Source organism: Mauremys mutica, chromosome 25 (genome assembly GCF_020497125.1).
Source record: "Mauremys mutica isolate MM-2020 ecotype Southern chromosome 25, ASM2049712v1, whole genome shotgun sequence".
Lineage (NCBI taxonomy): Eukaryota > Metazoa > Chordata > Testudines > Geoemydidae > Mauremys > Mauremys mutica.
The window spans coordinates 3,985,804-4,013,642 of NC_059096.1; the positions used below are offsets into that span (position 1 = coordinate 3,985,804).

Consider the following 27,839-nt stretch of genomic DNA (forward strand, 5'->3'; position numbering starts at 1 on the left):
ATGGGCCCAGGAGCGCGGCTCAGCCAGGAAGGGCCTGAACTCCTAACAAAGCCACGCCAGGGAAGGGCGAGCGAGGCAGGCGGCTGGGGTCAGAGGAGCGATGACTTAATTAGCCCAAGTAATTGGATCTGTTCCAGCAGGGACAGGCCAGCGATGCTACAAACATATGCCCCGGAGCCAGCCTGGGGGCTGCTGATGGGGCCGTGGGGACACTGGAATCCTTAATGGCCTTTGCCAGAGCCGCTGGGCAGCAGCAGAAGCCAGTGCCAGCCCTGCTGGTGGGGATGGGGGTGGGGAGATCCGCAGGCTCCTGTGCCTGAGCGGAGACCCCTCAAGCCAAAGACCCCCGAGCCCCGTCTCCTCCGTCCCACGGGGACGCTTGGCTCACACTCAGCCGCACGTCCCTAGGTGGGTGAGAAGCACTTTCCTGGCTCTGGTGCTTTGCGGTTCACAGCACTTTGTTACCAGCCATCCATCACTCTGTGATCCAGTGCCCCAGCCCGGCCACACCTGCCACGCTAGCCAGCGCTATATCTCCCCCTCGAGCTAATCTAACCTAGCCAGCCCCACACACAGTCCTCTGGCCAGCCAGCCCCCCCCCACGCCCCTCTCCATCCATCCATCTACCCCCATGCACATCATCCATCCATTGCCCCCACACACACCCCTCTGGCCAGGCAACCCCATACACACGCCTCTCTCCATCCGTCCACCCCCATGCACATCATCCATCCATCGCCCCCCCCCCACACCTCTGGCCAGCCAGCCCCATACACACTCCTCTCTCCATCCGTCCACCCCCATGCACATCATCCATCTGTATGCACATTATCCATCCAGCCATTTCCCCCCCCCCCGCCCTCCCACACACACTTTCCTCTCTGGCCATCCAGCCCCATCCCGCTAGCTAACCTGCCCATCACCCTGGTATCTGCCTGGCATTTGCGCTCACTCGTTACCCAGCCCACGCTGCTCCGGAGCACTGCTGTTTGCGCTGGCCCCCAGTGGCTGGGCAGGTGTTGGCACGTCAGCCCTAACGCGCGCCCCGTACTTTGGCAAGCCTGGGGGGTTCCAGTGACCGTTCCCTTTGTAATGGCCCAGCGTGCCCCTCCCCACCTGGACCCCCTCTGAACTGGGATGGCAGGGCGGGGGGTTAAAACCCACCTTTGACATGTGCCGTTTGAATTTTCCAGCTGGGGAAACTGAGGCAGCAGGCGGGCCAGAGCCCCTGTGACCTCAGGGCCAGGGGATGGGCAGCAGCCCCCACACGTCGTGTCCCAGTGAGGCGTGATGATGCGCCCAAGCTGCCAGGTGGCTTTACACGCACAGGAAGGCCATTGGCGCCAGACTAGGGCTTGTGCCCTGTCGCAGTGGGTACCTCTCCCCTAAATGCCCTGCGCCCCACTGAAACCGGCCACCCGCTGAGCCTTGGGGTAGGGACTGGGGGTGGGGAGGCTGATTAGCCTTTGGGACCAGCATGCTCGGCCCTGCGCTGCCCTTCTCCGCCCCCCCCCCACCAGGAAACCCACTGCCACAGCTGGGTGGAAAGGCCAAGGTGTGACTGGGTCGTTGTGCCTAGAGCACCTCCCAGAGACTGGCGTGGGGCACTGCCCTGCCCTATGGCGAAGAGGCGCCCTTGGCGAGATTGCCTCAGCGAGCGCTGCAGCCATACAAAGCTCCCCAAATATTTCATAGCCCCACCCCGCCCGGAGCAAACGACATCCTGGCTCCCTCGCTGACGGCGCTGAGGGGCCCTGGCTGGCTCCTTGACAGCAGAGAGCTCGTCTCACTGCGCTGTGACATGAGCGGCACAGGCCCGGGCATGGGCAGCTCCTCTGGGCCGCAAGATAAAATGGGGCGGGGGCTGGATGAGGCAGGTGCCTGCAGTGGGTGGCACTGGGCATGTGCTGAGTGGCGCTGGCCAGCGTTCTCTGCCCACTGGGAGTCTGTGTGTTTTCCTGATTGGGTCATGCAGGTATCCCAGCCTGGAGGCCAGCTGTGCACATCTGGTAATCCCGGTTGTGCCTGCTGTGTGTGCATGGTACTCCTGGGTGTTCCAGCTGTGCACGTCTGGTAATCCCGGGTTTGCCCGCAGTGTGAGCATGGTACTTCTGGGGGTTCCAGCTGGGCACGTCTGCTAATCCTGGGCATTCCAGATGTGTGTGCATGGTAATCCCAGGTGTGCCCGCTGTGTGTGCATGGCAATCCTGGGCATTCCAGCTGTGCACAGATGGTAAACCTGGGCATTTGAACAATGTCCCTCTGCCCCAGCTGGGTGTGTGATACACATACACGGAGAGCGTGGCCTCCAGCCCAGCGGGCCTGATGGCGAGAAGTCTGGATCCCACTTGCGTAGGTGGCCTGTGTGCCGCAGCCCAGCTGGGCCTGTATTATGCTCCTGGGGTGTCTGGCTCCCACTGCGGCGTGTGGCGGGCTCTGATCCCTGCTGTGAGGAACACCCCGGCTCAGCCTGTCCTTTGGGGTAGGACTAACGCACACACGTGTGCAAATGTACATATACAGACCTGCCCACCACACACACACAGAAATATACCCCCTCCATACACTCAGACGCCCCCCCCCGAAGCAGAGCGACCCCCCCCCCAAACACACCCACACATGCGATTTGTTTGGACTCAATGTCTGTGGCGAGGCCCCTCGTGTCCTTGTCCCTGTTTCCGGAAGCCGGGCAATACACCCCCCCACATTGTATTCCAGGGTTAACAAGTCACCATCCCTTCCCTTTGGCTGTTATGGCACCACAGGCCCGAGCCCCAGATTCAGATCTGGGTTCAGATTCCAGCCTCCCCGTGGGGTTCTGAGCCGGGCCTTGGACTGGGTAGGTCCCATGTCCCAGCTTAGTGGGATTGTTACGAACCTCCCTCTGTAACCCAGTGAAAGCAGCAGGAACGGCTCCGTTTCCCAGCCATCAGCGCTGTGACTCACAGCAGGGGAATGAGCTCGGCGGAACGGACATCGCATTAAATCCGTCTCCAGGGCGTTCAGACACCACGTCCGTTTGCAGCCGCCTGGCCCTCCCCCTGGGCAGCGAGCACAGGGCACTGCCTGGGATGGATGCGGCTGGAGCGTGACCTGCCCCCACCGCCCCTTTTCCTCTACCCGCTGGAGGCTGTTGGAGCAGATCCTTCCCCCCTGGAGTCAATGAGATGGAAGCCAGCTCAGAGCCCAGGCAGCCGCTTGGCAATTACACGCCACGTCTCTCCCGCTAACGAGGTCGACAGGGGCTGGGTAAACCCCTGAGAGGCTGACTGGCCTGAGAACAGGCACGTTCCTGCAAGGAAGGAGAAACCCCGACAGAGGAGACAGCTCCCCAATATAACAGCGAGTGACAGGCATCCTACCGCAACAAAGCACCAACCAACCATCGGCTCACCCTAGGAGGCAAGTCGGCATCAACATCCCCCAGATGGGGAAACTGAGGCACAAAGGTGCCCACAGACACCTGGGAGGCAGGGCTCCCCGTCCACACGCAGTCCACTGGTGCTGATCCGTGCTAGGGCGAGCCAAGCCCAGGCACCGCCCGGGCGGGCGATCCCAGAGATCCACCCGCTCTGCGTACACTGGTGCAGATGGATGGAGACACAGCGCAGGCCTGTGGCTACTGGCCGAGCCGCATGTCAGAACAGGCCATACCCCTGTGCTGGTGTCATGGTGTTGAAGCAGGGGCACTGCTTGGCTGCCCAGGAAGCGGGGGGCGCTGCTGTGTGGCACAGGGCCCCGTTCACCACCCCGCCATGCTGAGCGGAGTGGGAGGGCAGAGACTAGAACTGCCTGCGTGGAAGTGCATTGTGCTGGCCGGAGAGCCAGCCCAGGTCAGGCCTCTGGGGACCCCGGCATCCTGGCCTCCAGCCCCCAGCTTCCTCCAGCAGCTGCTTTCCCAGTCCCCTGGCTTGCTGCCCTGGGCTGCTCGGAGGCCAGCGCCCACGACCTGCCCTGGCCCCATTACACCCCACGCCCCGCCTCCGAGCCCTCCTGCTGGCTCGTCTCCACCAGGGGCTGCAGCTGAGCCAGGAACCCTGTAGGGGCCTTGTGGCTGTTCCCACGGGCTCGCCCAGCCCAAACTCCGGGGGAGGCTTGGCCCTGGGGCAGCACCCAAGCCCTGTGCTTCGGCTAAACCAAGAGCCCCCAGCACCGAGGCCATAATGCCTCATTGCCCTCCACAGTGCCTCAGTTTCCCCAGGAGGCGGCACACATGCCCTGCTCTCTTTGGCCACGCAGCAGGTTTCCCTGCCCGCTCCTGCTTTCTCCTGGCTCTGGGGCTGGCTCAGCCCCTGACATGACCCCCCCCACCCCGCCCCGTCTCCATTCTGGCTCCCAGCTTTGCTCACAGAAGCCAGATGGCCACTATCCCAGAGTGGGTGGCACATGGGCACCGTTCCCGGGAGTGCAGGGCCTGTTGGGTTGGCCCGAGCCGTCCCACGCTACATGGAGACCCTTTGTGGCTCCAGGTGGAGCCCAGCCACCCTCCCACCCCCCAGGGGTGGCTGCATGGCTTCGGAGCTGGGGGGGGGCCCTCACGGGTGCCAGGCCAGGCGGCGGAGCTGAGGTGGGTGACCAGTAACAAGAGGCCAAGAGCGGGTCTGGCAGTGCCCGGGTGGCCCCTCAGAGCCGGGGGTGGCTTGTGTTTCTGCGGGGGCAGGCGCGTTCCCATGGGCAGAGCTGAGTCAGGGCTGGGTTACGGAAAAGTACCAGGAGCCAGGAGGCAGCAAGGGCCCATCAGGCTGCATTAGCGTCTCCGGCCTGGGCTAGGAATTTTCCATCGTCTCATGTGTCACGTCACATTGATATTTACTTCCACTCGTAGGCCGGGGGAGCAACGCCACAGGGAGGCTCAGGCTGTCTCAGCAGCAGCTCGGAGGGTGGCTCCCGGGAGGAGCAGGTCTGTGCTCCGCACGCCCCTGTGCTGAAGTGGGGACCGGGGTCTGGAGCTGGGCTGGAGCTCGGCAGCTACTCATCACCGGGCTGCAGCATCCCCTGGTCGGCCATCGACCTGATGGAGCCAGGTGATCTTTGTAACTGTGCGGGAGGGGGGAGGCTGGGTCAGAGTCACTGGGCATGATACGCACTGCGCTGGGAGCCATCAACGTCCCACAGAGACATGGGGCACTGTACACACTGCGCTGGGAGCCATCGATGTCCCCCAGAGACACGGGGCACTGTACGCACTGTGCTGGGAGCCATCAATCCCCCCCCCCCAGTGACACTGCAGGGCACTGTACACACTGCGCTGGGAGCCACCGATGTCCCCCAGAGACACGGGGCATTGTACGCACTGCGCTGGGAGCCATAAACCCCCCCCCAGTGACACTGCAGGGCACTGTACGCACTGCGCTGGGAGTCATCAATCCCCCCCCCCCAGTGACACTGCAGAGCACTGTACGCACTGCGCTGGGAGCCATCGATGTCCCCCAGAGACATGGGGCACTGTACACACTGCGCTGGGAGCCATCGATGTCCCCCAGTGACACAGGGCACTGTACACACTGCGCTGGGAGCCATCGATGTCCCCCAGTGACACAGGGCACTGTACGCACTGCGCTGGGAGCCATCAATGCCCCCACCCCAAGAGACACAGGGCACTGTACGCACTGCGCTGAGAGCCATTGATGTCCCACAGAGACATGGGGCACTGTACGCACTGTGCTGGGAGCCATCAATGCCCCCCCAGAGACACAGGGCACTGTACACACTGCGCTGAGAGCCATCAATGCTCCCCCCCCCGAGACACAGGGCACTGTACACACTGCGCTGGGAGCCATCAATGCCCCCCAGAGACACAGGGCACTGTACGCACTGCGCTGGGAGCCATCAATGCCCCCCAGAGACACAGGGCACTGTACACACTGCGCTGGGAGCCATCAATGCCCCCCAGAGACACGGGGCACTGTACACACTGCGCTGGGAGCCATCAATGCCCCCCAGAGACACAGGGCACTGTACACACTGCGCTGGGAGCCATCGATGCTCCCCCCCCCCCCAGAGACACAGGGCACTGTACACACTGCGCTGGGAGCCATCAATGCCCCCCCAGAGACACAGGGCACTGTACACACTGCACTGGGAGCCATCAAAGCCCCCCCCCCAGAGACACGGGGCACTGTACGCACTGCGCTGAGAGCCATCAATGTCCCCCAGAGACACAGGGCACTGTACGCACTGCGCTGGGAGCCATCAAAGCCCCCCAGAGACACAGGGCACTGTACACACTGCACTGGGAGCCATCAAAGCCCCCCCCCCCCCCAGAGACACGGGGCACTGTACGCACTGCGCTGAGAGCCATCAATGCCCCCAGAGACACAGGGCACTGTACGCACTGCGCTGGGAGCCATCAAAGCCCCCCAGAGACACAGGGCACTGTACACACTGCACTGGGAGCCATCAATGCCCCCCCCCCAGAAACACAGGGCACTGTACACACTGCACTGGGAGCCATCAATGCTCCCCCCCCAGAGACACAGGGCACTGTACGCACTGCACTGGGTGCCATCGATGTCCCCCAGGAACACTGGGTCCTGTATACACTAGGGTGACCAGATGTCCTGATTTTACAGGGACAGTGCCGATATTTGGGCCTTTGTCTTACATAGGCGCGTATAACCCCCCATCCCCTGCCCCGATTTTTCACACTTGCTGTCTGGTCACCCTAGTCCCACCCCCTGCCAGTGTCTCTCCAAGGCACACCCCGGACTGAGGCCAGAGCACAGTGCACTCTGCCTGGGGTACCCCACCGGGGTGAGACGTTTCAGGGAGAGATCCCAGCACTGCAAAAAGAAGCAGGACCAAGTGTGTGTGTGTCTCTCTCTCCCCCACCCCCCCGCCATTAACAGTGCAGATCACGAGGGACCATCTAGGGCTCTGTGTTTCCAGCCACACCTCAAAGAGCCGGGGGTTGGGATTTCAGGACAGTACATTGAGCACCAACAAAAGAGAGCTCGGCTCAGTTCTGTGCGCTCCACTGCAGGGAGAGGTCACTGACAGATCCCGGCAGGCTGGTTCTCCGGCTATTAATAACATCTGTCGCTATGCAAGGCGGGGTCAGCTCACGGGGAAGCAGCTCTCAGGCATCAGGGCACAAGGGGTCAGGAAGGAACTGATGCTCCAGCCATGTGCCCCGCTGTGCCTTTGGCCAGGTGCATTGTGGGTTGTTGTGGCAGAGAGAAGGGCAGCCTTCCACATCAGCAGCAATTGCCTACTGCTGCAGTCTCGGGGAAGGAGAAGATGGGCCCATTGGGCTGAGCCAGAGCAGCAGGGATGGGGGATACCAGAGTAGATGGGCCCGTTGGCCGGCTCCGGGGCAGCAGGGGCGGGATACCGGGGTAGATGGGCCCATTGGCTGGCTCCGGGGCAGGATACCAGGGTAGATGGGCCCGTTGGTCGGCTCCGGGGCAGCAGGAGTGGGATACCGGGGTAGATGGGCCCATTGGCTGGCTCCGGGACAGGATACCGGGGTAGATGGGCCCATTGGCTGGCTCCGGGACAGGATACCGGGATAGATGGGCCCGTTGGTCAGCTCTGGGGCAGTAGGGGCGGGATACCGGGGTAGATGGGCCCGTTGGTCGGCTCCGGGGCAGCAGGGGCTGGATACCGGGGTAGATGGGCCCATTGGCTGGCTCCGGGACAGGATACCAGGGTAGATGGGCCCATTGGCTGGCTCTGGGGCAGGATACCGGGGTAGATGGGCCCGTTGGTCGGCTCCGGGGCAGCAGGGGCACGTGCACGTTGGATCTTGCAACGGCAGCGCCAGGAGGTAGCATAGTGAGTCCTTCGTTGCAGCACCGAGCGCATACCTGGTGCCCACCCCCTCACCGGCACCAGCCCACCAGCCCCCTGTGGTTTGGGCCCCTCTGCTCACCAGCCTCCCTGGCTGACAGATTGGGAGCAACTGTGGCTGGAGCTGGCCCCTGGCCAGGGCTCTGTGCTGTGCTGAGGCCCAGCTCTCACCTGGGGGCAGCTGGGAAGCTTCCCAAGCTGTCAGGATGGATCACACTCAGGGCTCCGGCCAGGCAGGGACATGCACATCTGGGCTGGGCTCCAGCCAGGGGTTGGGAACAGAAATCTCAGCCTCGTGCTGGGCTCAGAGGGGGGAGCCCTGGGGGTGGTGACAACCCCCGCCATCATGGGGGGGGGCTTATCCATAGGGCAGGGCTGTACCCCCTCCTCCCAGCACCAGCCTGGAAAGGGCCCCGGATGGAGACAGCCCCCCTGGCTCTTTGGCACCTTGGCACCACAAGCCACCACTGACTGGGAGGGGAGCGAGCCCCTAACCTGCTCCCTGCAGCACAGCGCCCCCTAGCACCCCACTGGGGCAAGTGGTGACCCCCCCTTTCCCTCAGCACAGCACTGGCCTTAGGGCCCACGCTGACTGCCAGGGGAGAGCGCCCCCTACTGAGCCCCCTGCACTGGGGCCAGCACTGACTGCCAGGGGAGAGCGCCCCCTATTGAGCCCCCTGCACTGGGGCCAGCACTGACTGCCAGGGGAGAGCGCCCCCTACTGAGCCCCCTGCACTGGGGCCCGCGCTGACTGCAAGGAGAGGTTTTCCTTGGCGCTCTCCCCCCCCCCAAGGACTCTCCGGGGCCCGTCCTGCTCCCGAGTTCAGCCCTGATCCCGGCCCGCGGCAGCAAACGCCCGGAGCTGGGCAAAACCACTTTAAAAACCATAACAACCACCTGAAAGCGTCCAATTCCCAGCACGCGCCGCCTTTAAAAGGAAAAAGAATCCGACCGTGAAAGCAAACAAAGGCTGGAGTAATTGCAGCGTGTTCCACTCCGTACGGCGCCCAGGGGCCTGCCCGGACCACCTGCCTTTGCATAATGGGGCTCGGGAGCGAATTCTCTTCTGCCCAGAGCCTCTCCGTTTGCTCACCGAGGGCAGGGGCTTCTGAGAGGGGCAAAACACCCCCCCCCATGCTGAGTGTTGTTACTCTTTGTATGACTGTAGGGCCCACAGGACCCCTGTGCGCTAGGCGCTGTACGTGGCCACAGGAAGGGTATGAGGGTTGTTTGGAGTTATGCGCTTGCCCTATGGACTTGGTGCTGGCTCCTAGGAGCCGTCCACACCGGGCAGACGCGCTGGCGGGCTAAAAAATGGCAGCAGAACCACAGGCAGCAGGTTGGGCTACCTGGCTGCACGTGTACCATGGGGGCTGGGGAGGTTGGTTCTCAGGTGCTAGGCCAGGTGGGACGCATACACCCAGCTGCCATGTAGACGCGCCCTTAGAGGCACAAGTGGAGTGAATCCAGTGGGCTCAGCCCCGTTTCCTCACACCAACCCCGCAGGGCTGTGCAGCCGTCCGTCAGGGCTGAGGCGAGACACCCTGCTGCATGCCAGTGCCGGCCCCGCCCCGCCCAGCCGACGCACCTCGATCCTCGCCCGGCTGGAGCACGGCACCAGCGAAGGGTTAAATGGCAAGTCGGCCCTGCAGCCCCTAAAGCCCGAGCTGGGCAGGTGCCAGAGCGAGGGAGGGTGGGACCGTTTCCAAACCACTAGGCAAATGCCAGGCCTATTTGCATTAGTTGCAAAGTGCGGCCCCCCCTCGGAGCTGCCCCGGCTCCTGCCAAGTGCTGCCCATCCCAGGAGAGCTCAGCACTTCCCTGACACAGGGGGGGGGTACGTATGTGGATGTGCCCAGAAAGCAGCTCCAGCCCTCCCCCGTCCCCCCACACCATTGCCTGGGGGAGCCACTGAGACCAGTGAACAGGGCAGAGGTGTTGCTACACAGCACGCACCCCGCAGCTCCTCATGCACCCTGCCAAGCCCCTTGTAGCACCCCCATCTCCCATGCACCCCTCAGCTCCTCATGCACCCTGCAACCCCCAGGGCCCCCTGCACCCCTAGCCAGCCATATGCACACACACCCCAATCTCCCATGCACCCTGCCATGCCCACTGCAACCCCCAGGCCCCCTTGTACCCCCCCCAATCTCCCATGCACCCTGCAGCTCCTCATGCACCCCTCCATGCCCACTGCAACCCCCATGCACCCCTAGCCATGCCTATGCACCCCCCATCTCCCATGCACACCCCAGCCCCACCACATCCTCCCCACACACCTCTCACTGCCCCAGCCCCCTATGCACCCTCCCCAGCCTCCCCCACACTCTCAAACCACACCTGCATACCAGCCCCTGACAGACAAGTGCTCGTCTCTCACACACACAGCCTCCCTGGTCCACGCCCTAGCTCCCTCCCCATCCCCCTCTCACAGTATCCTTGTCCCCATACTCCCCCCTCAAGTCCCCACCCTCTTATCCCCCTCCCCCTCCTCTTTCTGCTGGTGTGTGTCCAGGCTGTAAGGAGAGTAGGTGCTTGGCATTCACCCTTTCCCTGCACTGACACTACCAGCCCCTTCCACCCTGTCACACCCCACATCCCAGCCCCATTCCACTGCAAGCCCTGCCCCCAAACCCCCACCCACCAGCTATGGCCATTCTTCACTTCCTGTCCCAAACAGCCAGGCACCATCGTTGTGCGCTGTTTGCAAGCTGCCCTGCTCCAGCCCAGAGGGGGCTGCGTTTCAGCACTGAAGGGAAGCGATTTCTGCGTATCCAGCCCCCCATGGAGTGTTGTGAGGTTGGATCAGTGCCTCTAGGAGCATGCAACACCCTCCCCTGTACTGCCCCCTCAGGCTGGGCACTGCCATGGGGAATACTTCCCTGACACCAGCCCATGTGCCAATTCACATCTGTCCAAAGCCCTGGGGCCCAGCTCCACGCTGAGCAGGCACTTGCTAAGAGCAGGGGGTAGGAGACAGCCCCGCTCTGGGATACTAGAGGGCACAGCTGTGGGTCAGGCTGGAGGAGCATCAGCTCTGCACTTCTGCAGCTGTGAGCTGTACCGGGGAGGGGGGAGAAGACCTCCTAGGGTGACCAGACAGCCGCTTAGAGGCACCTATACACACCCCTGCCCCCCCATGCTCCCCCCCACAAGTGTCCTGATTTCCCCACTTGCTCTCTGCTGGCCCCCTGGGGGTGGGAGTCTCACCCTAGGGGTGGCACTTTGTCCCCTGCCAAGGGGGCGGGAAGAAGAGCAGTGCCCAGATACAGCAGAGCAGCTGGGCCTCTTGCTGCAGCAGCCTCCTGGCCCCAGACCGAAGTCAGGTCCCCTCCCTGCCAGAGCCGAGTCAGAGGCAGCCACCCCCACTGCACTGAGTCACCTGCCTTGGGGACTCTGGAGAGGGAATGGACCAGGGCTCAGGGGGATGCCCCCACTGCCTCTTGCTCAGGGAGCGGGGGTGGGGGGAGAACTCAGCCTACACCCACTGCCACCCTAGAGACAGACCCCTCTGTGCTGGAGCAGGCAGGAGGCTGCCCTGCAGCCAGAGCAGCACAAGCCGGATTGCAGACCCTTGCTACAGCAGGAGCAACAATGCCCCACAGGCACCTCCTCACGGCAGCACCGAGTCCTTCCCTGGGCCCCTCAGCTCGGCTGCCCTTTGGGGCTGAGCCCCAGCTTAATGGGGCTCCATGTTCACATCAAGGCTGCCAGCCTGGCCCACCCCCTCGCAATGCCTAGTGAGGGGGGGTCCTGGGCTAGGTCAGCCCCCTGGGGGAGCAGGCCAGGGAGGGGAGAGCTCGAAGGGGCTCCCAGGGAAGGCTCTGTCCGAGCATGGGGGCATCATTCAGCACCAGGCTCCTGCACTGCACTCAGCCCTCCCCAGCTGCAGAGCAGTGCTGGGCATCCCACCCCTCCCCCCTTCCTGCCAACTCAGCTGATCCTACTCACTGCTCAGCAAATGAGCATTTAGGGCAGAGCTGTTTGCTGGGCACTCCAGGGACTACCGACTTCAGCTCCCCTCCTCCCCGAGCAGGGCCCAAGCCGGCCTGTGTCTGTGCCTGGCTCCATGCACCAGAACGGGCACAGGAGGTGGCATGAGACAGCTCACCCAGGCTGCAGCCAGGGGCTGTTCCCCCCCGATTGCAGAATCCCACTCCCCAGGACCCATATATGGGGCTGGACAGGTAGGAGAGGTCTTGCTTCATGGTGTGTCACAGCTGGATCCACCACCATCCACGCCCTCACTGCCACTCCACTGCGCAGCTGCAGCAGCCAGCCTGCCAGCCACTCCCTACCCCCAGAGCCCCTGCCCCAGGGAGCTACCCCCTGCCCCAGCATAGGGTCCCACTTCCCTTGGGTGATCTATAGGGGGCTTTACCTGTGCAGCATGGCCCCTGCCTCCTCAGAGGGTGGAGCTGGAGACCCCGCCAGAGGCAGGAGAGGTCAGTCTGTACCATCGGACCAGGAATGGCTGCTGGCTCTAGCTCTGCTCCATGACCACCAGGGCTTGGGGCTGGCTCTATCCATAGCAGCTCCTGCTAACACTGCCCAGGAAGAGCCCAAGGCAACCCCCCTGCCCTAGGAACACAGCTGGGGGTGTGGTTAGCACCTGGTGCCCCCCCCCAGGCCCTGGCAGGGGTAAGAGGAGGAAAGACCAGAGGAGACAAGGGCTCAGCTTTCCAGCAAGCGTTTATTGCCCACAGCAGCACCAGCTGGAAGCGCTTGGCCCACCCGTCACACCTGCAGGTGGGCACAGGCCAGGCACCCCCCAAAGCCAGCCCGTCCTCGCAGGAAGAACCCCACCCACTCGCTGGGGTCGGGGACAGCCCTGCCCCCTGCTTAAACTCAGGAGACCCTCTACCAGGGGGAAAAACTCAACATAAAAGGGAGGTTTGTTTGCCCGGCTGGGCCAGTTTCTTTCTGCCCCAGGGAGCTTCCCCCTCCACCCATTCCAGGAGGGGATTAAGAGTTAAAGCAAATACCAGCTGAACACTGCGTATGGCCCAGCCTGTGAGCTCCAGGCCCCCTGCTCAGTGCCCGGCGGCCTCTCCCCAGGTGGGATGTTGGCTCTAAGCCACCCCCTGCGGCCCGGTGGCCGGGGGCAGCTGGAAGAGGGTGCTGAGGTTCACCTCGGGCTCCACAGCATGGCGGCCGGGGCGCTCGTTGAAGAGCCCCGACAGGTCGCTCTCCAGCTTGGCCTTGACACGCAGGAGCAGCATGTGGCCCAGGCGCCCGGGGCCGTCCTCCCTCGCCGGGAAGCCCGAGCGGCTGCGCTTGAGCCGCACGTAGAGCTTCTGGCTGAAGAGCCGGCTCAGGTTCTCCTCCACCAGCACCCGCCGCCGGGCGCCCAGCCGCTGCTGGTTCTTCCTGCTGGGCCGGCAGCGCTGGGGCTGCAGAGAGATTAGTGGGCATCAGGGCCTTGCTCCCCCTCAGGCCTCACGGGCTCCCCACCCCAGGCCCTGCTCCCCAGCTCAGCCACACCCCCCCCCCACCCTCTGCAACGTCTGCCTCTCCCCCACAAGCTTCTACTGCAAGCGCTGCCAGTGGAGCTGCACCCCCAGAGTGCTCAGGGCAGATGCCCCCCGTGGCCACTCCTATGGTGGTTTGATGCTAGAGGGTCTTTCCCAGCTAACCATGTTTGAGCAATGGGGGGGTCACACCCCACTTCCCACGGGGGTAGAAGGGTGGAGGCCCCCCTCCTGTTTGGGACCAGACCCCAGCTTAAGTGAGATTTTGCTACTTCAGGAAGGGCCCGTGACTGACCCACTCTGGCATAGGCCAATTACCTTCAGTTTCTTCTTTGTGGGGTCATGGACTGTCAGGTGCCGGATTAGACTCTCCTGCCAAGGAAAGAGGAGTGAGTCACCCAGCACAGATCCCTGCTCACCCCAGTTAGAGACACCCCCCTTCCTAGAACTTTCCCATGGGGAAAAAAGCCCATTTTCCACCAGCTCCATATACAAACCATTCTGCTGCAGCTAGTAGAAATGCCTAGAGCCAGCTCTATGACCCACAGCCCCCCTCACCCCACCCCCAGTGCCTAGAGACCCCGCTGCTTCCTTACCCGCATGGCAAAGGCCTTCTCGCAGCCAGTGAAGTAGCAACGATATTTCAGCAGCTGCAGATGCACCTTCCGGATGTGGCTCTCCAGGTTGAAGATGGTGGTGAAAGAGGCCTGGCAGTCAGCTTTGGGGCACGCCCACGTTGGCTTCGGCAGGGCCCGCTTCTGCTGGCTGTGGAAGGACTTGTGCCACCGCAGGCCACCCGGCTTCTTAAAGATCTTCGGGCACAGCTGGCACTTGTACTCCACTGGGCGGGAGAGCACAGGCTGAGCTCCCAGACAGCACCCAACACCCCATCACCCTGGTGCTTCCTGGGAGTTCTAGGGATTCATACCCCCACCCCCTCCCCAGAGAGGAGGTGCAGGGAGAGGGTGACCGATTCCAGCTCAGTCAGCAGAAGTTACTTGGGAGTTGAGGGATCCGTCTCTGATGGGACAAGTTCTACTGGCTGGAGTGACACAGGACTAGCCCCAGGCCAGTGGAACCAGTATCCGATGGGGCTCTGGATTCCATGGGGGCCAAGGCAGGGCAGTGGCAGCAGCTGAAAGCCCTCACCTGCCCCAGGAGGGCCACAGGTCAGAAGAGGATGGGCAGGTTGACTAGTCACAGCAGGGCAGACTTAGGACTCAATGGTCTCTGCTTGCCTGGGGGAGGCGGCCAATCCCGCTCTTAGCACCAGCTTCCAAAGCGAGGTGGAAGCCCCACCAGGAGAACACGGTACAAGGATGCCAGGTGCAGACAGACCATCCAGGACTGATGGTCAGCAGGACACTGGGGTTTGACCTACCACCAGGTCCCCCATCATTTGCCTCCACTATGAGTCACCCCCACAAGCTATTCATGGCCCCCACCCCTACTGGCGATGCGCAGAGAAAGGGAGACCTTGATGAGGAGAGAAAGGAAGCCCTGGGCTTCTCAAGTCACACTGCATGGAGAAGGGAGACCTGCCGGGGCTGGGAAGGTGACCTCCCAGCCTGCTAATATTACAAACAAGTGATTGGTTTGGCATGCCACCCATTCAGTGCTTGCCCAGGGAAATGCAGGCCGACTGGTATCCAGTACCCAGATCGCATGTGGGGAGGGGCTCCCCTACACACCTGCCTTACCAGGATGCTGCTGCAGGTGTTTCTGACGCTCCGTCCAGGTGGAGGAGACAGTCCCGCAGTCCTGCTTGGGGCACAGGTATCCTGGAAGATTGACATGGAGGAGGATCAGCATGTGCCGAGAGATGCTGAACGGGGCTGGAAGGAGCCACCCCAGGAGTTTCCAGGTGGCTGCTGAGCCTGGCTTGCGGCACTAGTGCCCTGTGCTCAGAGCCACACTCCAGCAGGGCACCTCCCACCATGGAGTTCAGCCCAGTGCTAGTTCTCCAGGCACTGCCACCCTGCAGCCAGGGGGGGGCTGTGCCAGTGAGAAGCAGGAGCTGGCAGGGATGTCCCCATCCCAGCCCGGGGAGGCTGGTGCAAAGGTCCACAGTGGACAGGGAGCCACAGACAGTCAAGCCAGCAACCACAGCCTCCCATTCAGCAGGTCCCCAACATTTCCCCCACCCACTCCAGGCAAAGCCGCTCACCAGCATGTTTCCTCTGGTGAGCTTTCCTCTTGGCAGCGCTGGCAAACTTCATGGTGCAGCCGGGCTCCTGGCACCTGAACGAAGCACACCCCACTCGTGAGGGGAGGGGGCAGGGCTCTCCCTGTATCTGAAAGGGCACGTCCCAGGCTAGGCCAGAGACCCAGCCAATGGGTGGCAGTGAATTGGGAAGGGGAAAGGCCAGTGGATAGGCTGTGCCATGCTGGAGAAGGCCAGTGGCCCAGCTAGCTTCAGTATCCGGCCCGGGACAGCGCCCAATACCAGATATGGCAAATCCTTGGCACTCAGCAGCCATTGGCACGGGCCAGCTCAGCCAGCCTCTCGCATTGGGAGGTGCTTGAAGCCAGGGGGAGTCTCCTGTCATCGGCCACCCCCAACCTGAGGGGCACAGGAGACACTCACACAAACGGCAGCACTGTGGTGTGCTCGGTCCAATGGGCCCGGAGGGCCTTCTTTTTCCTGAAGGTGCTTTCACAGCCTTGGTAGCTGCACTGGAGGGGCAGGACAGACAAGTCAGACAGACCCAGTACCCCCATGATGCACTTCAATCCCCCTCCCCTCCAGCCTCCCAGTGCTCCCCAGCCCAGGGCCTCTCATGCACCAGACCAAGCAGGTCTGGGTGGCTCTGGAAGGGTGTTAGCAGCATGGATGCCCCAGGGGTTGATCAGGGAGCTCTGAGCAGTTTAACAGGAGCCTGTCAACATTTGCAGCAGGGAATCAAACATCTGCTGGTGCCATTTAGAGCAGCCAGCACAGCGGGGAGAATTTCTCCTCTCTCCACTAGCCATTTTCAGGCACTTTGAGCCGACCAGTGGCCCTGCAAATGCCGACAGGCTGCAAGGCCAGGCAGGGTCAGAGAACGGACCCGCGGCTCCGGCCCATGCTGGGCTAGGCAGGGGTAACAAGCCAGGCTCGCTGGCCCTGGAAGGGCAGAGGGGAATCACTTCTCCAGGCCCACTGGATGGCCTCTGGGGAGGAGCATTTCACACTCCTGCCAGGGGCCTTCTCTGCAGAGCCTTCCCTTGGCATCTTACAGTGCGGCCAGAGCCATGACCTCTGGCGCCCTCGTGTGTTCACAGGGGGAACAGACTCCCCCAGCCTCAGGAGACCCAGAACCCAGTCCTGCCCCCAAGTCCCACTGTTCCCAGCTTGGCTAGTGCTGAGGTTCCCCCCCCCCAGACTCATGCACCAGGAGAGGGGCACTGGGACGATCCCCACCCCCTCTCCCCTGGGGTAGCTCCCACTGCCAAGGCTCACACCCCATCAGGGTCACCCAGCAGATGAAGCCCCACCCTACAGGTGCTGCTCCCATCACTGTTAGGAGAAGGGGAGTCAGCCCAGAGAAGGGACTTCGTTGGCATCACACCCTGTGCCTAGGGGGCTATCTGGGCTACCAGAGCAATGGCCCTCCAGGCCCCTGGAGTGAAAGGGATGGCCCAGGCATCAGCACTGGGGATCTCAGACCTGACAGGAGTCAGAGTCCAAGAGCCCATTGGAGCCACCTGTGACCAGAACACCCCCCCACCCACTACTCAGCTGTTCTCCCTGACCCCACCTCATTAACACCTTGCCACCAGCATCTCCTACCTGGAAGGACTTCTCTGCACCATGCTGGGCCCTGCAGTGCTTTGGCAGATGGTTCTTGGGCACCAAGGCAGTTTTGCAGTCCGCATCCAAGCAGCTGGAGAAATGTGGAGACAGCTGATAGACAGGTGTTAGCACCAAGCCAGCTGGCATGAACCCAGCTTAGTACAGCCCAGGCCAGTTAGCCAAAGGAAAGGGGTGTGTAGTTAACACAAGGCAGGGATAGGTCAGGAGGGTGTTCTGGGTACTAGCTCAGCCCACAGCCTGGCCAGGTCAGTGGCAGGCAGCCCAGCCTAGTGGGTAGGGCACTGGACTGGGAGGCAAGTGACCATGTTCTACTCCCAGGCCTGCCACTGAGCTGCTGCGTGACCTCAGGCAACTCCCTTCCCCATTGTGCGCCTCAGTTTCCCTCTTCCACCTTTGTCAGTCTTGTCATTTACACTTATCCCCTCCAGAGCAGGGATTCTCCCACTATGTGGGAGTGCAGCACCGGGCACAATGGGGCCCAGATCTCACATGGCACCAGGGCAATCCAACCTCCTGCTCCCCTCCCCAGGGGGCTCACCAGCAATGACAGGCTCATTGCTGCTCTGAGAGCCCCACCAGGCATCACCAAGGCCCATTAGACCCCCTTGGTGGCTTGTCCTTTCTCTCTCCTCCCTCCTGTTGGTCAGGCCCCCAATCCCCCTGCCCTACCTGTTCAGCCTGGCATCACCCTGCTGCAGCTTGGGCGTCTGCAGGGAGCTTCTGCAGCGGAATCCCTTGCCACGGCCGTCCTGGTCACTCAGCGGAGCTGTCTGCAGAGAGACGCCTTGGTGAGGGACTGCGCCAGCCTCCCCGGCCCCTTCACACTCAGGGACAGGCCACGTACAGCGTTACAATGATTGAGGGGGGGAGAAATGAAAGAAGTCCCAGACCAACACGTGGCTGAGACAAGACACCCAATGCAGGAGGGCTGGTAGCCTGGCACTAAGGGGGCCATCCAACCATGGCTTTGCTACTCAGGAGTGCCACAGCCCAGGCTTACAAAGGGTTAATCAGCTTGTCCCCCCCATCCCATTCTGAGACAGCTCCTCCACCTGCCTAGATCTTTGTTACTTCTAGGATGAAGAGAAGCAGCCAACCCACCTGCTCAGACAGGTCAGCCATGGGCTGACTCAGGCAGCTCCAGGGCTCCTTGCCACAAGGAGCCCAGGTAACAGGCTCTTGGGAACCACTGAGCAGGGCAGCCCTCTCCCCACCTTCCCAGGGGGTCCCCCTCTTACCTCCCCCACATGCACAGCAAGATGCTTCTGCAGCCGCCTCTCCTTGCCAAACACAGCACCACACTCCTTGTGGGGGCAGGTAAAGCAGACAGAGGCCAAAGCAACCCCAAGGGAGGTGCTGCTTCCCCCAGCCACCTCCTTCTGCAGCCTTGCTTCAGCCATGGGGTTGGGGTTTTGCAGCAGTACCCCTCCCTCTGCCTGGAATACCCTATAGCCCCTCAGTTTGTTGCTGAGCTGCCATCTTTATACTCTCAGCCTCCCAGGGGGCTGCAGCTGACTCCCATCCCATCAATCGGGGGCTGAGCGGGGGAGCAGGGTTAATGTATTCACATCATTAGTGGAAAGCTGGCAGGGGTGGAGCCGGACTCGGCATCCCCTGCAGCAGGCTTGAAAGCAGAGGGCCTGGGGGAGCAGGGGTTTAGGTGGCTTGTTCCCATTAGCTTCAAGGGGAGTTAGGTGCTTTTGAAAACTCCACGAGGGATCACGCTGCACCTATAGAAGCCCCTGTTGGGGGAGATGGGTCCGAAGCAGCACCCCCCCAACTCCTCCTGCAAGTTGGTTCTGAGCAGCCCCACCCCTGCAGGTGCACATAATCCAAACTCAGCTAGGGATCTAAATGGATCAAACCAACCCCAAGCACCTCCCTGTTCTACCTATTGGGTTTCCGCCCGCCCACTGCTAAAGGATCCCCCCCCCCAGCCTAAGGGGAGGATCTGCAGGACCTCAAACACCTCCCTGTTCTAGGGCTGGGGGTTGGACTCTGAGTCAGGAATTCTCAGCTTGGGCCCATCTGGTGTGATAAGGCAGCATAGGCCAGTGGTTAAGGTGACTAGGGACAGCTGGGTTCTATCCCCAGCTTTCAGAGTAGCAGCCGTGTTAGTCTGTATCCGCAAAAAGAACAGGAGGACTTGTAGCACCTTAGAGACTAACAAACAAATTTATTTGAGCATAAGCTTTCGTGGGCTACAGCTCACTTCATCGGATGCACAGACTGGAACATACAGCAAGAAGATATTTATACACACACAGAACATGAAAAGGTGGGAGTAGCCCTACCAACAACTGAGATGAGCTGTCATCAGCAGGAGAAAAAAAACTTTTGAAGTGATCATCGAGACGACCCATTAGCTTTGCCACTGGCCTGCTGGTGACTGTGCCTTCCCCGCTCTGTGCCTCAGTTTCTCTCCCTATAAACCGATACTGACTTCCTTTGTACAGGGCTCCGAGCTACTGGCATGACAAGCCCTGCAGGTGTCGGGTAAATCCCTCTCCTGCTGTTTCTCTTCCTATCTGTTATACAGCTGGATTGTAAGGCCCTGATCCTCAGAGGTATTTAGGTGCCTGAGTGCTATGGATTTCAATGGGAGTTAGGCACCTAAATACCTGTGGGGATCTCTGCTTGAGCTCTTGGGAGTCGAGCTGGGCTCTCCCTGCATCACCCAGCTCAACAGAGCTCCCCCCAGCACCAGCACAGAGGGCTCAAGGTGCTAATGTAATACACATCATAGAGAGAACCCTGGTTTTGCTATGGAGACAGCACCCTATGGGGAGGCTTGCCTGCCCCTTTGTGATGTCAGGCTGGGGGGGCAGGGGGAGGTTGTCTCCTGCTCTGCTGGCTGAGGATGAAGGAAGGAGCTGGGAAGCAGGTGCTTGGCAGTGAGAGTGGGAGAGGGACAGGGATTCTGATCTGCAGCAGCCCGGGGGTTAAAGGGACATGGATTGCAGTGCTCAGCGTTCGTCCCACCCTAGTGATCTGAGCACAGGCCCGGGAGCCAGGAACTCCTGGGTTCCATTCCTGCCTCTGACACTGATTCGCTGAGCGACTTGGGGGCTAGTAGCACTGTGCCTCAGTTTCCCCACGGGGCTGGTAATGCTGACCTGCTGTGGGCATTAATTCGTTCATTAACGAACAGAGGTTTACACATGCAAATGGCAGCACAAGTCCCCTTCTTTCTGCGTTGAAAACATGCCAATTATTAGTGGGAGGGGATGGCTCAGGCACTAATGGGATCAGGAGATTATTTGCCACTGGATCACCAGCTTGGAACCAGGCCCAGAGCCTGCAAGCCATCCCTTGTGGGTGGATTCCCGCACCCACACGGAGCCCCAATCAAGGCATAACCTTCCCAGGGATCCTGCTGTGCTTGGCCATCGGTGAGTTGGGTGCGTGCTGGCCCAGTGGGCCAGCAGCCCCACCGCCAAAGCTGCCATCACAATTGCCGCTAACTGGCCACCACCTCGGGACCCTCCACAGGGAGCCCCAAAATGGAATGAGCCTTGGAGACTGGGGCATGCTGCCCCCACGGCTCAGGGGATGGTGCCCCAGCCCCTTTCACTGATCCCAGTCCCTTCTGCAGGGCGAGGATATCTTCGTGGTCCTGGTGTGGAGCTGAGAATCCCGAGCACACCGCGCTGGACCTCGTCACGGCTGGAGCCCGGCGCAGTGATACAGCCACCATGGAAGGGGAGCTGGTGAGGAGTTGCTTGGGCTAAGCTGTGCAGTGGCCATGGAGCCACAGAGGATCCTGGGAGGGATGGAGGGAAGCAGGGGGGCCGTTTACTGTCTAGGCCTAAGCCTGAGACTCAAGCATGAGTCGTGGGTCTCCTTTTGTTGGCCCCACTGCGCTGCAGGGCCTGGGGCCAGACTCCTCCAAAGTCCCATCAGGCACTAGGCTGGCTACTTTCCTGGTGCCAGCTCCATGCGCCCACCTCCCAGGATTTCCAATAAGGCCAGGGGCAGGGGGCAGAGAGGAGGAGGAGCTGGGGATCGCCCTCGTCCTACAGATGGGGAAACTGAGGAAAAGACCCGCCCGGGCCGAGTCAGCGCTGGAGGTGGGGACGGAACCCTTGTCACGGCTCCCGCTTCTGACTTCGCCTCTCACATCTCTGATGTCAGAGGGCAAAGGTCGTGCCGCGGTGGGCCTCAGTTCCGAAGCGTGGCAGCCCACGTAGCAGAGCGAACTTCCCAGCTGCCTCCCCTGCTAGTTCCTCGCCCATTCAGCCTCTCCAGAGCGCCTGGGTCTGAACCCCTTTCTCCATCGGCTTTGCCCCAGCTGAGGTGGAGTGGCCAGGACTAACCAGACGGCTCCAGCTCAGGCCACCCCATTGATCCCCATCTTGGCTTTAGGATATTCTCTGAGCTATTTCCTAGCCTGTTCCTCATGCCCTTCACATCCTGTTTGCATTCCCAGCTGCTGCTGTGTTTCCACTGAGTGATGTCCAGGTCACGGCCCAGCAATATGTATGAATGGCTCAGACTGGTCCTTCCGACGCTGAAGGTCACCCAGGCAGCTGGGAATTGCTCTTGCACTGGGTCTCAAATCCCCTGAGCTCCAGTGGAAGATGTGTGTGTGTGTGCACACACCTTGTGATCAGTCACTGGGGAAAGCAGCCATCACGCACACAAAATCAGTCATAGAATCTCAGGGTTGGAAGGGACCTCAGGAGGTCATCTAGTCCAACCCCCTGCTCAAAGCAGGACCAATCCCAACTAAATCATCCCAGCCAGGGCTTTGTCAGACCTGACCTTAAAAACCTCTAAGGAAGGAGATTCCACCACCGCCCTAGGTAACCCATTCCAGTGCTTCACCACCCTCCTAGTGAAATAGTGTTTCCTAATACTCAACCTAAACCTCCCCCACTGCAACTTGAGACCATTGTTCCTTGTTCTGTCATCTGCCACCACTGAGAACAGCCTAGATCCATCCTCTTTGGAACCCCCCTTCAGGTAGTTGAAAGCAGCTATCAAATCCCCCCTCATTCTTCTCTTCTGCAGACTAATCAATCCCAGTTCCCCCCTCCTCGTAAGTCATGTGCTTCAGCCTCCCTAATCATTTTTGTTGTCCTCCGCTAGACTCCTTCCAATTTTTCCACATCCTTCTTGTAATGTGGGGCCCAAAACTGGACACAGTATTCCAGATGAGACCTCACTGGGGAAAGCAGCCATTTAACACACACATACACACTCACACACACACACACCTTGTGATCAGTCACTGGGGAAAGCAGCCATTTAACACACGCACACACACACACCCTTCTGACACAACTGGGCCTTTAGTTGAGTTTATTTTCCTTGGCGTTCTCCAGGGGAGGCCTTTTCCTTGCATTTCATTGGCCATAACGCTGCCTATTTGTGTAGCTTGGCTGGGTCCTGGAGTCCCTCCTCCACCTCCCCACTGGCCTAGAGAGGTTGGAAGTCCTAATGCTATCTCAGTTAACAGAGGTGAAGTCCTTTGTCTTTGGAAGGATAGATTCACTTGTGACTGGGATGTCTCCAGCCTGTAGCACAGACATGCCCGTCCCCTGACCTGTGCTACACACTTGACCCCCCTGCTTCTCCAAGCCCTGTGTCTCCTGACCTGACCTGGAGCTCTCCTCTGGTTTGTTCCTCTCCCTCAGGTCATAGAAGATATCGAAGAGTTGGACATAGAAAAGGACAAACACATGGAGATGACGTCAACTGACAGCCATGACGACGGCATTGGGGTGCCGGTGCTAAACCTCAGCGGAGAGGGGGAGGAGGAGGCCTCGCCCGAAGCAGGCCACCCCATGGTCCCAAAGGCTCCAGGGGAACATCTGCCCTGGGTCCAGAACGTTGACAGCCTGGAGCGCCTCATGAAACTGATGTGCGACCTCTTGGACGCGGTGTGGACTTTGGGGGAGCAGACCAGAATCGTGGCTGCCGAGCAGAACGCCGGCTCTGACTCGCCAGCCAGCTGCTGGGGCTCGGAAGAGGGAGTCCCTGAGGCAAAGGGTGCAGAGCCGGCCACACGCTCGCCGTCTGGGACCTCAACCAAAGAGGCCCTGCTGGCCACAGAGGATGAACCGCAAGCCAGCCTAGCGAAGACCCTAGAGCCCGGGGACCAGAGGAGCTACAACGTCATCAGGTGCCTGATAGGGGGAAAGAGCCATTCCAGAGGTGAAGATGACACAGAGGGTGGGTATGAGCGGGACCAGCAGGGGGCGACAGCATCACCCGGCGTGGATAAGAAGATTTTGCCTGAGACCGATTTCAATCAGCCGAGAGAGGACGGGGACCTTCTGCTGCAGGAGGGATGGGGCAGCCTGTGGGTTAGAGACGAGGAAGTGCCACCCTCGTCAGGTAGGGCTTCCCGGTCCTTCCCTCCAAGAGGCATCACCTTCTCCTGGCTGACCAGCTGTCCCAGCTTGGATTTCCCTGGAGCACAGCAGTTCAATCCCTCATCTGAAACCTCTCACAAGACAAGGACAGAGCCTGGGCCCAGCGGGTGGCTTCGTCCCAACCCTGCCTGTCAGCTCTGCAACGATGACACAATTCATCGCCTGGGGGGCTTCAGGATCTTCGGACCCCCTGACTTGAAGGGGCTGGAGGAGGAGCTAAGGCAGACGCTCAGCAGCTGTCACAAGTGGGGAGCAGACACACAGGGGACCGTCTTCTCCAAGGCAAAGAGGGTCTTTTCTAATTATTGCCTCTGCCCTTCCGGGGACTCCAGGGCACAGGCCTTAGCAAGAAAGGTAAGGAAACCACTGGGAAGCTGTATGCTTTTCGGCAGCTGCATTTCGAATATGGCCATCACCATAGAGTCTGGGCAGCCTGTACAAACGTAGCAGGATGTCATTCTCTCTCTACAAAGAACTCCCCTCCCTCCAGCTGTGTCAGGCCTTGGCTGTTGGCAGCTCTCATCCCTGACCAGTAAGAAGAGGCAAATCTATCCCCTGCTAGGGGAAAGGCGGGATTAGACAGCCTTGTGGTTTAGGCTGGGGATCTGGGTTCAGTTCTTGGCTCTGCCCCAGATTCCCTGTGTGAGCTTGGCCAAGTTGCTCAAGCTTACTCCGTGCCTCAGTTTCCCCACTTGTAACATGGGGATAATAATCCTTCCTTTTATCCACCCGTTATTTTGTCTATTTAGCATGTGAACTTGTCAGGTCAGGCATTTCCTCTTACTCTATTTACGTACTGCGTCCAGCACAAAAGGATCCCCTGTTTGTGTGCCTCAGTTTCCCTATCTGTAAAATTGGGATAACAACTCTTCTTTTGTCTGTCTTGTCTATTTAGGTTGTGAGCTCTTCAGGGCAGAGAGTGAGTCATAATATACGTCTGTGCAGCACCCACCACAACAGGGCCCCAGTCCTATATAAACAGTAACAATCCCCACAGCAGGCTGAAGAGGCTGGACTAGGAATAACATTTAGTGCTTTCATAGCACCGCCCATCGAACAGGCTGGGAGCCCTTTGCAAACACTAATGGATTTCACCCACTGGGTCGGGGCTCAGAGATCAGCCCCATTGTACCCAGGGGGAAATCGAGTGCCTCACATAGAAAGTCAGTGATGGGACCAAAAATACAACCTAGACATCTCCGTTCAGTCCTGCCGCTTCCAAAGTGAATGAAGCTAAATCAGGAAAAGGCATTTTTACTCCAGACTAGAGTCCCACATGGGGAGCTATTGCAGAATAGTTATTCTGGAGTAGCTATGCTGGTCAATTTCCCCATGTAGACAAGTCCTTAGGAGTCTGACTTTCCTAGAGTCCCAGACTTTAAGGCCAGGAGGGACCATTTGGATCATCTAGCCTGACCTCAAGCCTAGCAGCAGGCACCTCCCTCAATGCATCAAGCCCAGATCTTGTGGTTGAGCTACAGCATAATGATTAAAAAGGCATCCGGTCTTGGTGCGAAGGCTCCAAGTGACGGGGAATCCACCACATTTCTAGGCGAATTGTTCCAATGGTTAATCTCCCGCATTGTTAAAAATGCCTTATTTTTAGCCCAAATGTATCAGCTTGCAGAACCGGTTATGCCTCATCTGTTAAAGAGCCTATTTGGCATCATCTCCCCATGTAGGTGCTTGAGCCTCCTCTGGGACACACTAATAGTCTGATTTTCTTCAGGTTTGTGAGCAATTCAGCCTTCCGAGCTGTAACTGTCTTTCCTTTGGGACTTCTAGGCTGTTCTCCGGGAGAGCGCAGTGGCTGCCATTCAGAAGAAGACACTGGTCAGCACCATGCCCTCAGCCCACCTGAGATGCTCACCCGCCCTCCAGGCTACGACCTCTCAGCACAAGCATGGGGATTTCTCTCCATTGTTCCTCCAATGGGCTCTCCAGAAGCTGAAGATGTTGGTTAAAAAGACAGCCCCCAAATCCTAGCTGAGACGCTCCTTCCCACAGATGGCTGCCACCTCTATTAAAAGATCAGCCCCACCATTAAAGTGAATGATCTCCTGTAGCATGGGCCTTTGAAGTCTTAGCTGCACTGATCACAGCAGCTGTGACACTAGATGAAATGTTCATTGGCTTTTTGCCTCCGGGCCACTAACGGTGTGTGTGGGGGGGAGAATCAGTATGACCCACCCTACGCATGGTGCTTCAGGGTGCACAGAGCACCTAAAGGAGCTGAAGAAAAGTGGCTTTGCTGCTTTCATGTGGGCAACCTGAAATGTTATTTTATTGCCTTAGAAATGACCCTGTCCTGGTCAGTGGGAATCTCCTGTGCAGGATGCAGAGGAGTGGATGAGGAGCTCCCATAAACTTTCATTGAGGGGAAGAATCTTTAAACACATGTAACTTTCTTCCCATGCTTCAGAGTTGAATGTTTAAAAACCTAATGCTGGGATGCTGAACTCCTGCAGCTTAGGAGTTGTAGGTGCTATAGGCACTGAACCTCCTCTGAAAAACAGGCCCAGAGTTTTATGGGCTGGAAAAAAATATCACTTCCTCCCCCAGTCATGTTTCACTTGTTGCTCTGGTTCTGTAATGCAATAATCCTCCATAGTCTTCCGAAAAGAACAGCGGACATGTGACCTGAATATTTAGTGGCAGGAAAACAGGCAGAGTTTAAACACCTCTCTTTCCCTTAGCTGGTCACCCCCGGGAGCCATCTCTAGCAAGTCCAAAGCAACACCCTGATCTTTGCCCCAGCTGCTTGGTCTCTAAAATGAAGGTCTCCGACCCTGAAGCTCCTACAAGGGGAACTCCCATGAGTTTGCAAGAAACCCTGATGCCTGTTGTCTTACTAGACTGCATTGCAGAAAGAGGCAAAGATGGTTAATTATATTTGATCTCATCACACACCCGCTCAGCTTTTCCTAGGGAGAAGTCTTGTTCCTTTGGAGCCTCAGGGAAATCTCTGGCCAGCTGCTGAGGAGCTGAAGCTGAAGTTGTGGTTTTGAAGGCTACTATTTGGGATGCATACTATGGAAATCAAGGCCGGTGCACTGGGAAGTGCTTCCACAGCCTTCCCCAAGAAAGGACTAGGCCCTTTTGCTTTCTTCACAGGGGAGAGGCAACCCAACCATGCAGTCATTGCAAGGAGGAGCTTGGCTGGCATGTCCCATCTGCTCTGCATGGATAGCAGGGATCTCATGATGTGTTACTTGGGACTTTGCCCTAGTAGCTTTTCCCAGCATTCCCTCCCCCCCAGTGAGACACGGGAAACACCACTCTGTACCATTCAGCCACTGCTCCCTTTTCTGGGACGCTTGGGATTCTACAGGGTGGAACATAGACTCTCCAGGTGCCTGTGAAAGAGCATCACAGACTGCCTGGGTCAGAAATATGCAGAACTTTAAAAAAAGGGCCATAAATAGGCTGCAGAAGTGGTGTCATCTGCCGAGAGCTGGGCTGAGCTCAGACCCTGCTAGACTGGGCAGTCTATGCACATTTAAAGCTCCTCACTCAAACTGTACCTCTGATTGCGGTCTCCCCCCCACTGCCACGCCTTCACGGTCAGGTTAGGGTCCAGAGAGAGAGACGTTACATCCTTGGCATCGTGCTTTGATCCTAAAGTTCTAACCATGGCAGGCTGGGATTTCTACAGGTGTATTACTCTAGTGCTCACTAGATGGGCTGCATAGCCAGCCCTGCCAACTGACATACTCCATTTATGCACAGAACAAGCTCCCACATGCTGCCCCACTAGCTAGCACCTAGAAGACATGAGAAGAGATTGTCCTTGGCCTCTAATGAGATTGTCAATTGGGGCAATTTAGGACGTGGACCCTTCTCCATAGATCAAGACCCGCTTTCAGACGGATCCCTCACCCAGGAGATGGGGAGGTACATGCCGATCTTGCTCAAACTTTTAGGAGTGTTTATGAAAAACATTAGGGTAGTTGCTTGGACCTTTCTCCCCTCCTCACCACAGAGACCAGCTCTCCCCCATTTCCTCCCTATATATGGCCAAGGGGGCAACTGCCCCTCATTGCACCTATAACACCCATCCCCGAACAGGGAGAAGGGAAGGAGCAACCCTAGGAGGGCCCTTAATTCCCATGGTTTGTTGCGGGCCTGGACCGCCTTCTCAGGATGATCTTCCCTCCTCCCCTGCAGCACGAGGGTCCGACAGGAGGCAAGCTGCAGCGAGTTAGTGGGGCACTGGATTCCCTGCCCAAGCCTCAGGCTGCATGTTGTGTACTAGCTGCCTGCGCAGACCATGCTGGTGCACTCTAGGTACCCAGAGCATGTTAACAGCCCAGCAGGGTCTACACGGGACTGAAACTTGGGCAGGGAATTCCACAGCACACCAACTCCGAAGGTAATTGCTGCAGCTTGCCTCCTCTCAGA

At 59.5% G+C, this 27,839-nt stretch overlaps 2 protein-coding genes across 4 annotated transcripts; one reads left to right on the forward strand and one right to left on the reverse strand.

Annotated features, from left to right (window-relative positions):
* Window positions 1-12,414: 12,414 nt before the first annotated feature.
* On the reverse strand, window positions 12,415-18,526 carry LOC123356283 (P43 5S RNA-binding protein-like). 2 transcript variants are annotated; one of them, XM_044999412.1, is made up of 9 exons: window positions 18,297-18,526; window positions 17,728-17,828; window positions 17,035-17,128; window positions 15,850-15,938; window positions 15,430-15,503; window positions 14,963-15,043; window positions 13,859-14,103; window positions 13,581-13,634; window positions 12,415-13,184 (listed from the first exon to the last, which is right to left on the reverse strand). In XM_044999412.1, the coding sequence occupies exons 1-9, from the start codon at window positions 18,456-18,458 to the stop codon at window positions 12,864-12,866; spliced, it is 1,221 nt and encodes a 406-aa protein (XP_044855347.1). In that variant the 5' UTR covers window positions 18,459-18,526; the 3' UTR covers window positions 12,415-12,863. The 2 variants fall into 2 exon arrangements, with proteins under 2 accessions (XP_044855347.1, XP_044855346.1); XM_044999411.1 differs by having other exon boundaries at window positions 14,954-15,043.
* A 1,302-nt stretch (window positions 18,527-19,828) lies between these two features.
* On the forward strand, window positions 19,829-25,502 carry LOC123356280. 2 transcript variants are annotated; one of them, XM_044999407.1, is made up of 4 exons: window positions 19,829-19,942; window positions 20,654-20,768; window positions 22,698-23,792; window positions 25,224-25,502. In XM_044999407.1, the coding sequence occupies exons 2-4, from the start codon at window positions 20,754-20,756 to the stop codon at window positions 25,422-25,424; spliced, it is 1,311 nt and encodes a 436-aa protein (XP_044855342.1). In that variant the 5' UTR covers window positions 19,829-19,942; window positions 20,654-20,753; the 3' UTR covers window positions 25,425-25,502. The 2 variants fall into 2 exon arrangements, with proteins under 2 accessions (XP_044855342.1, XP_044855343.1); XM_044999408.1 differs by lacking the exon at window positions 19,829-19,942 and adding an exon at window positions 19,981-20,163.
* The last annotated feature ends 2,337 nt before the right edge of the window (window positions 25,503-27,839 follow it).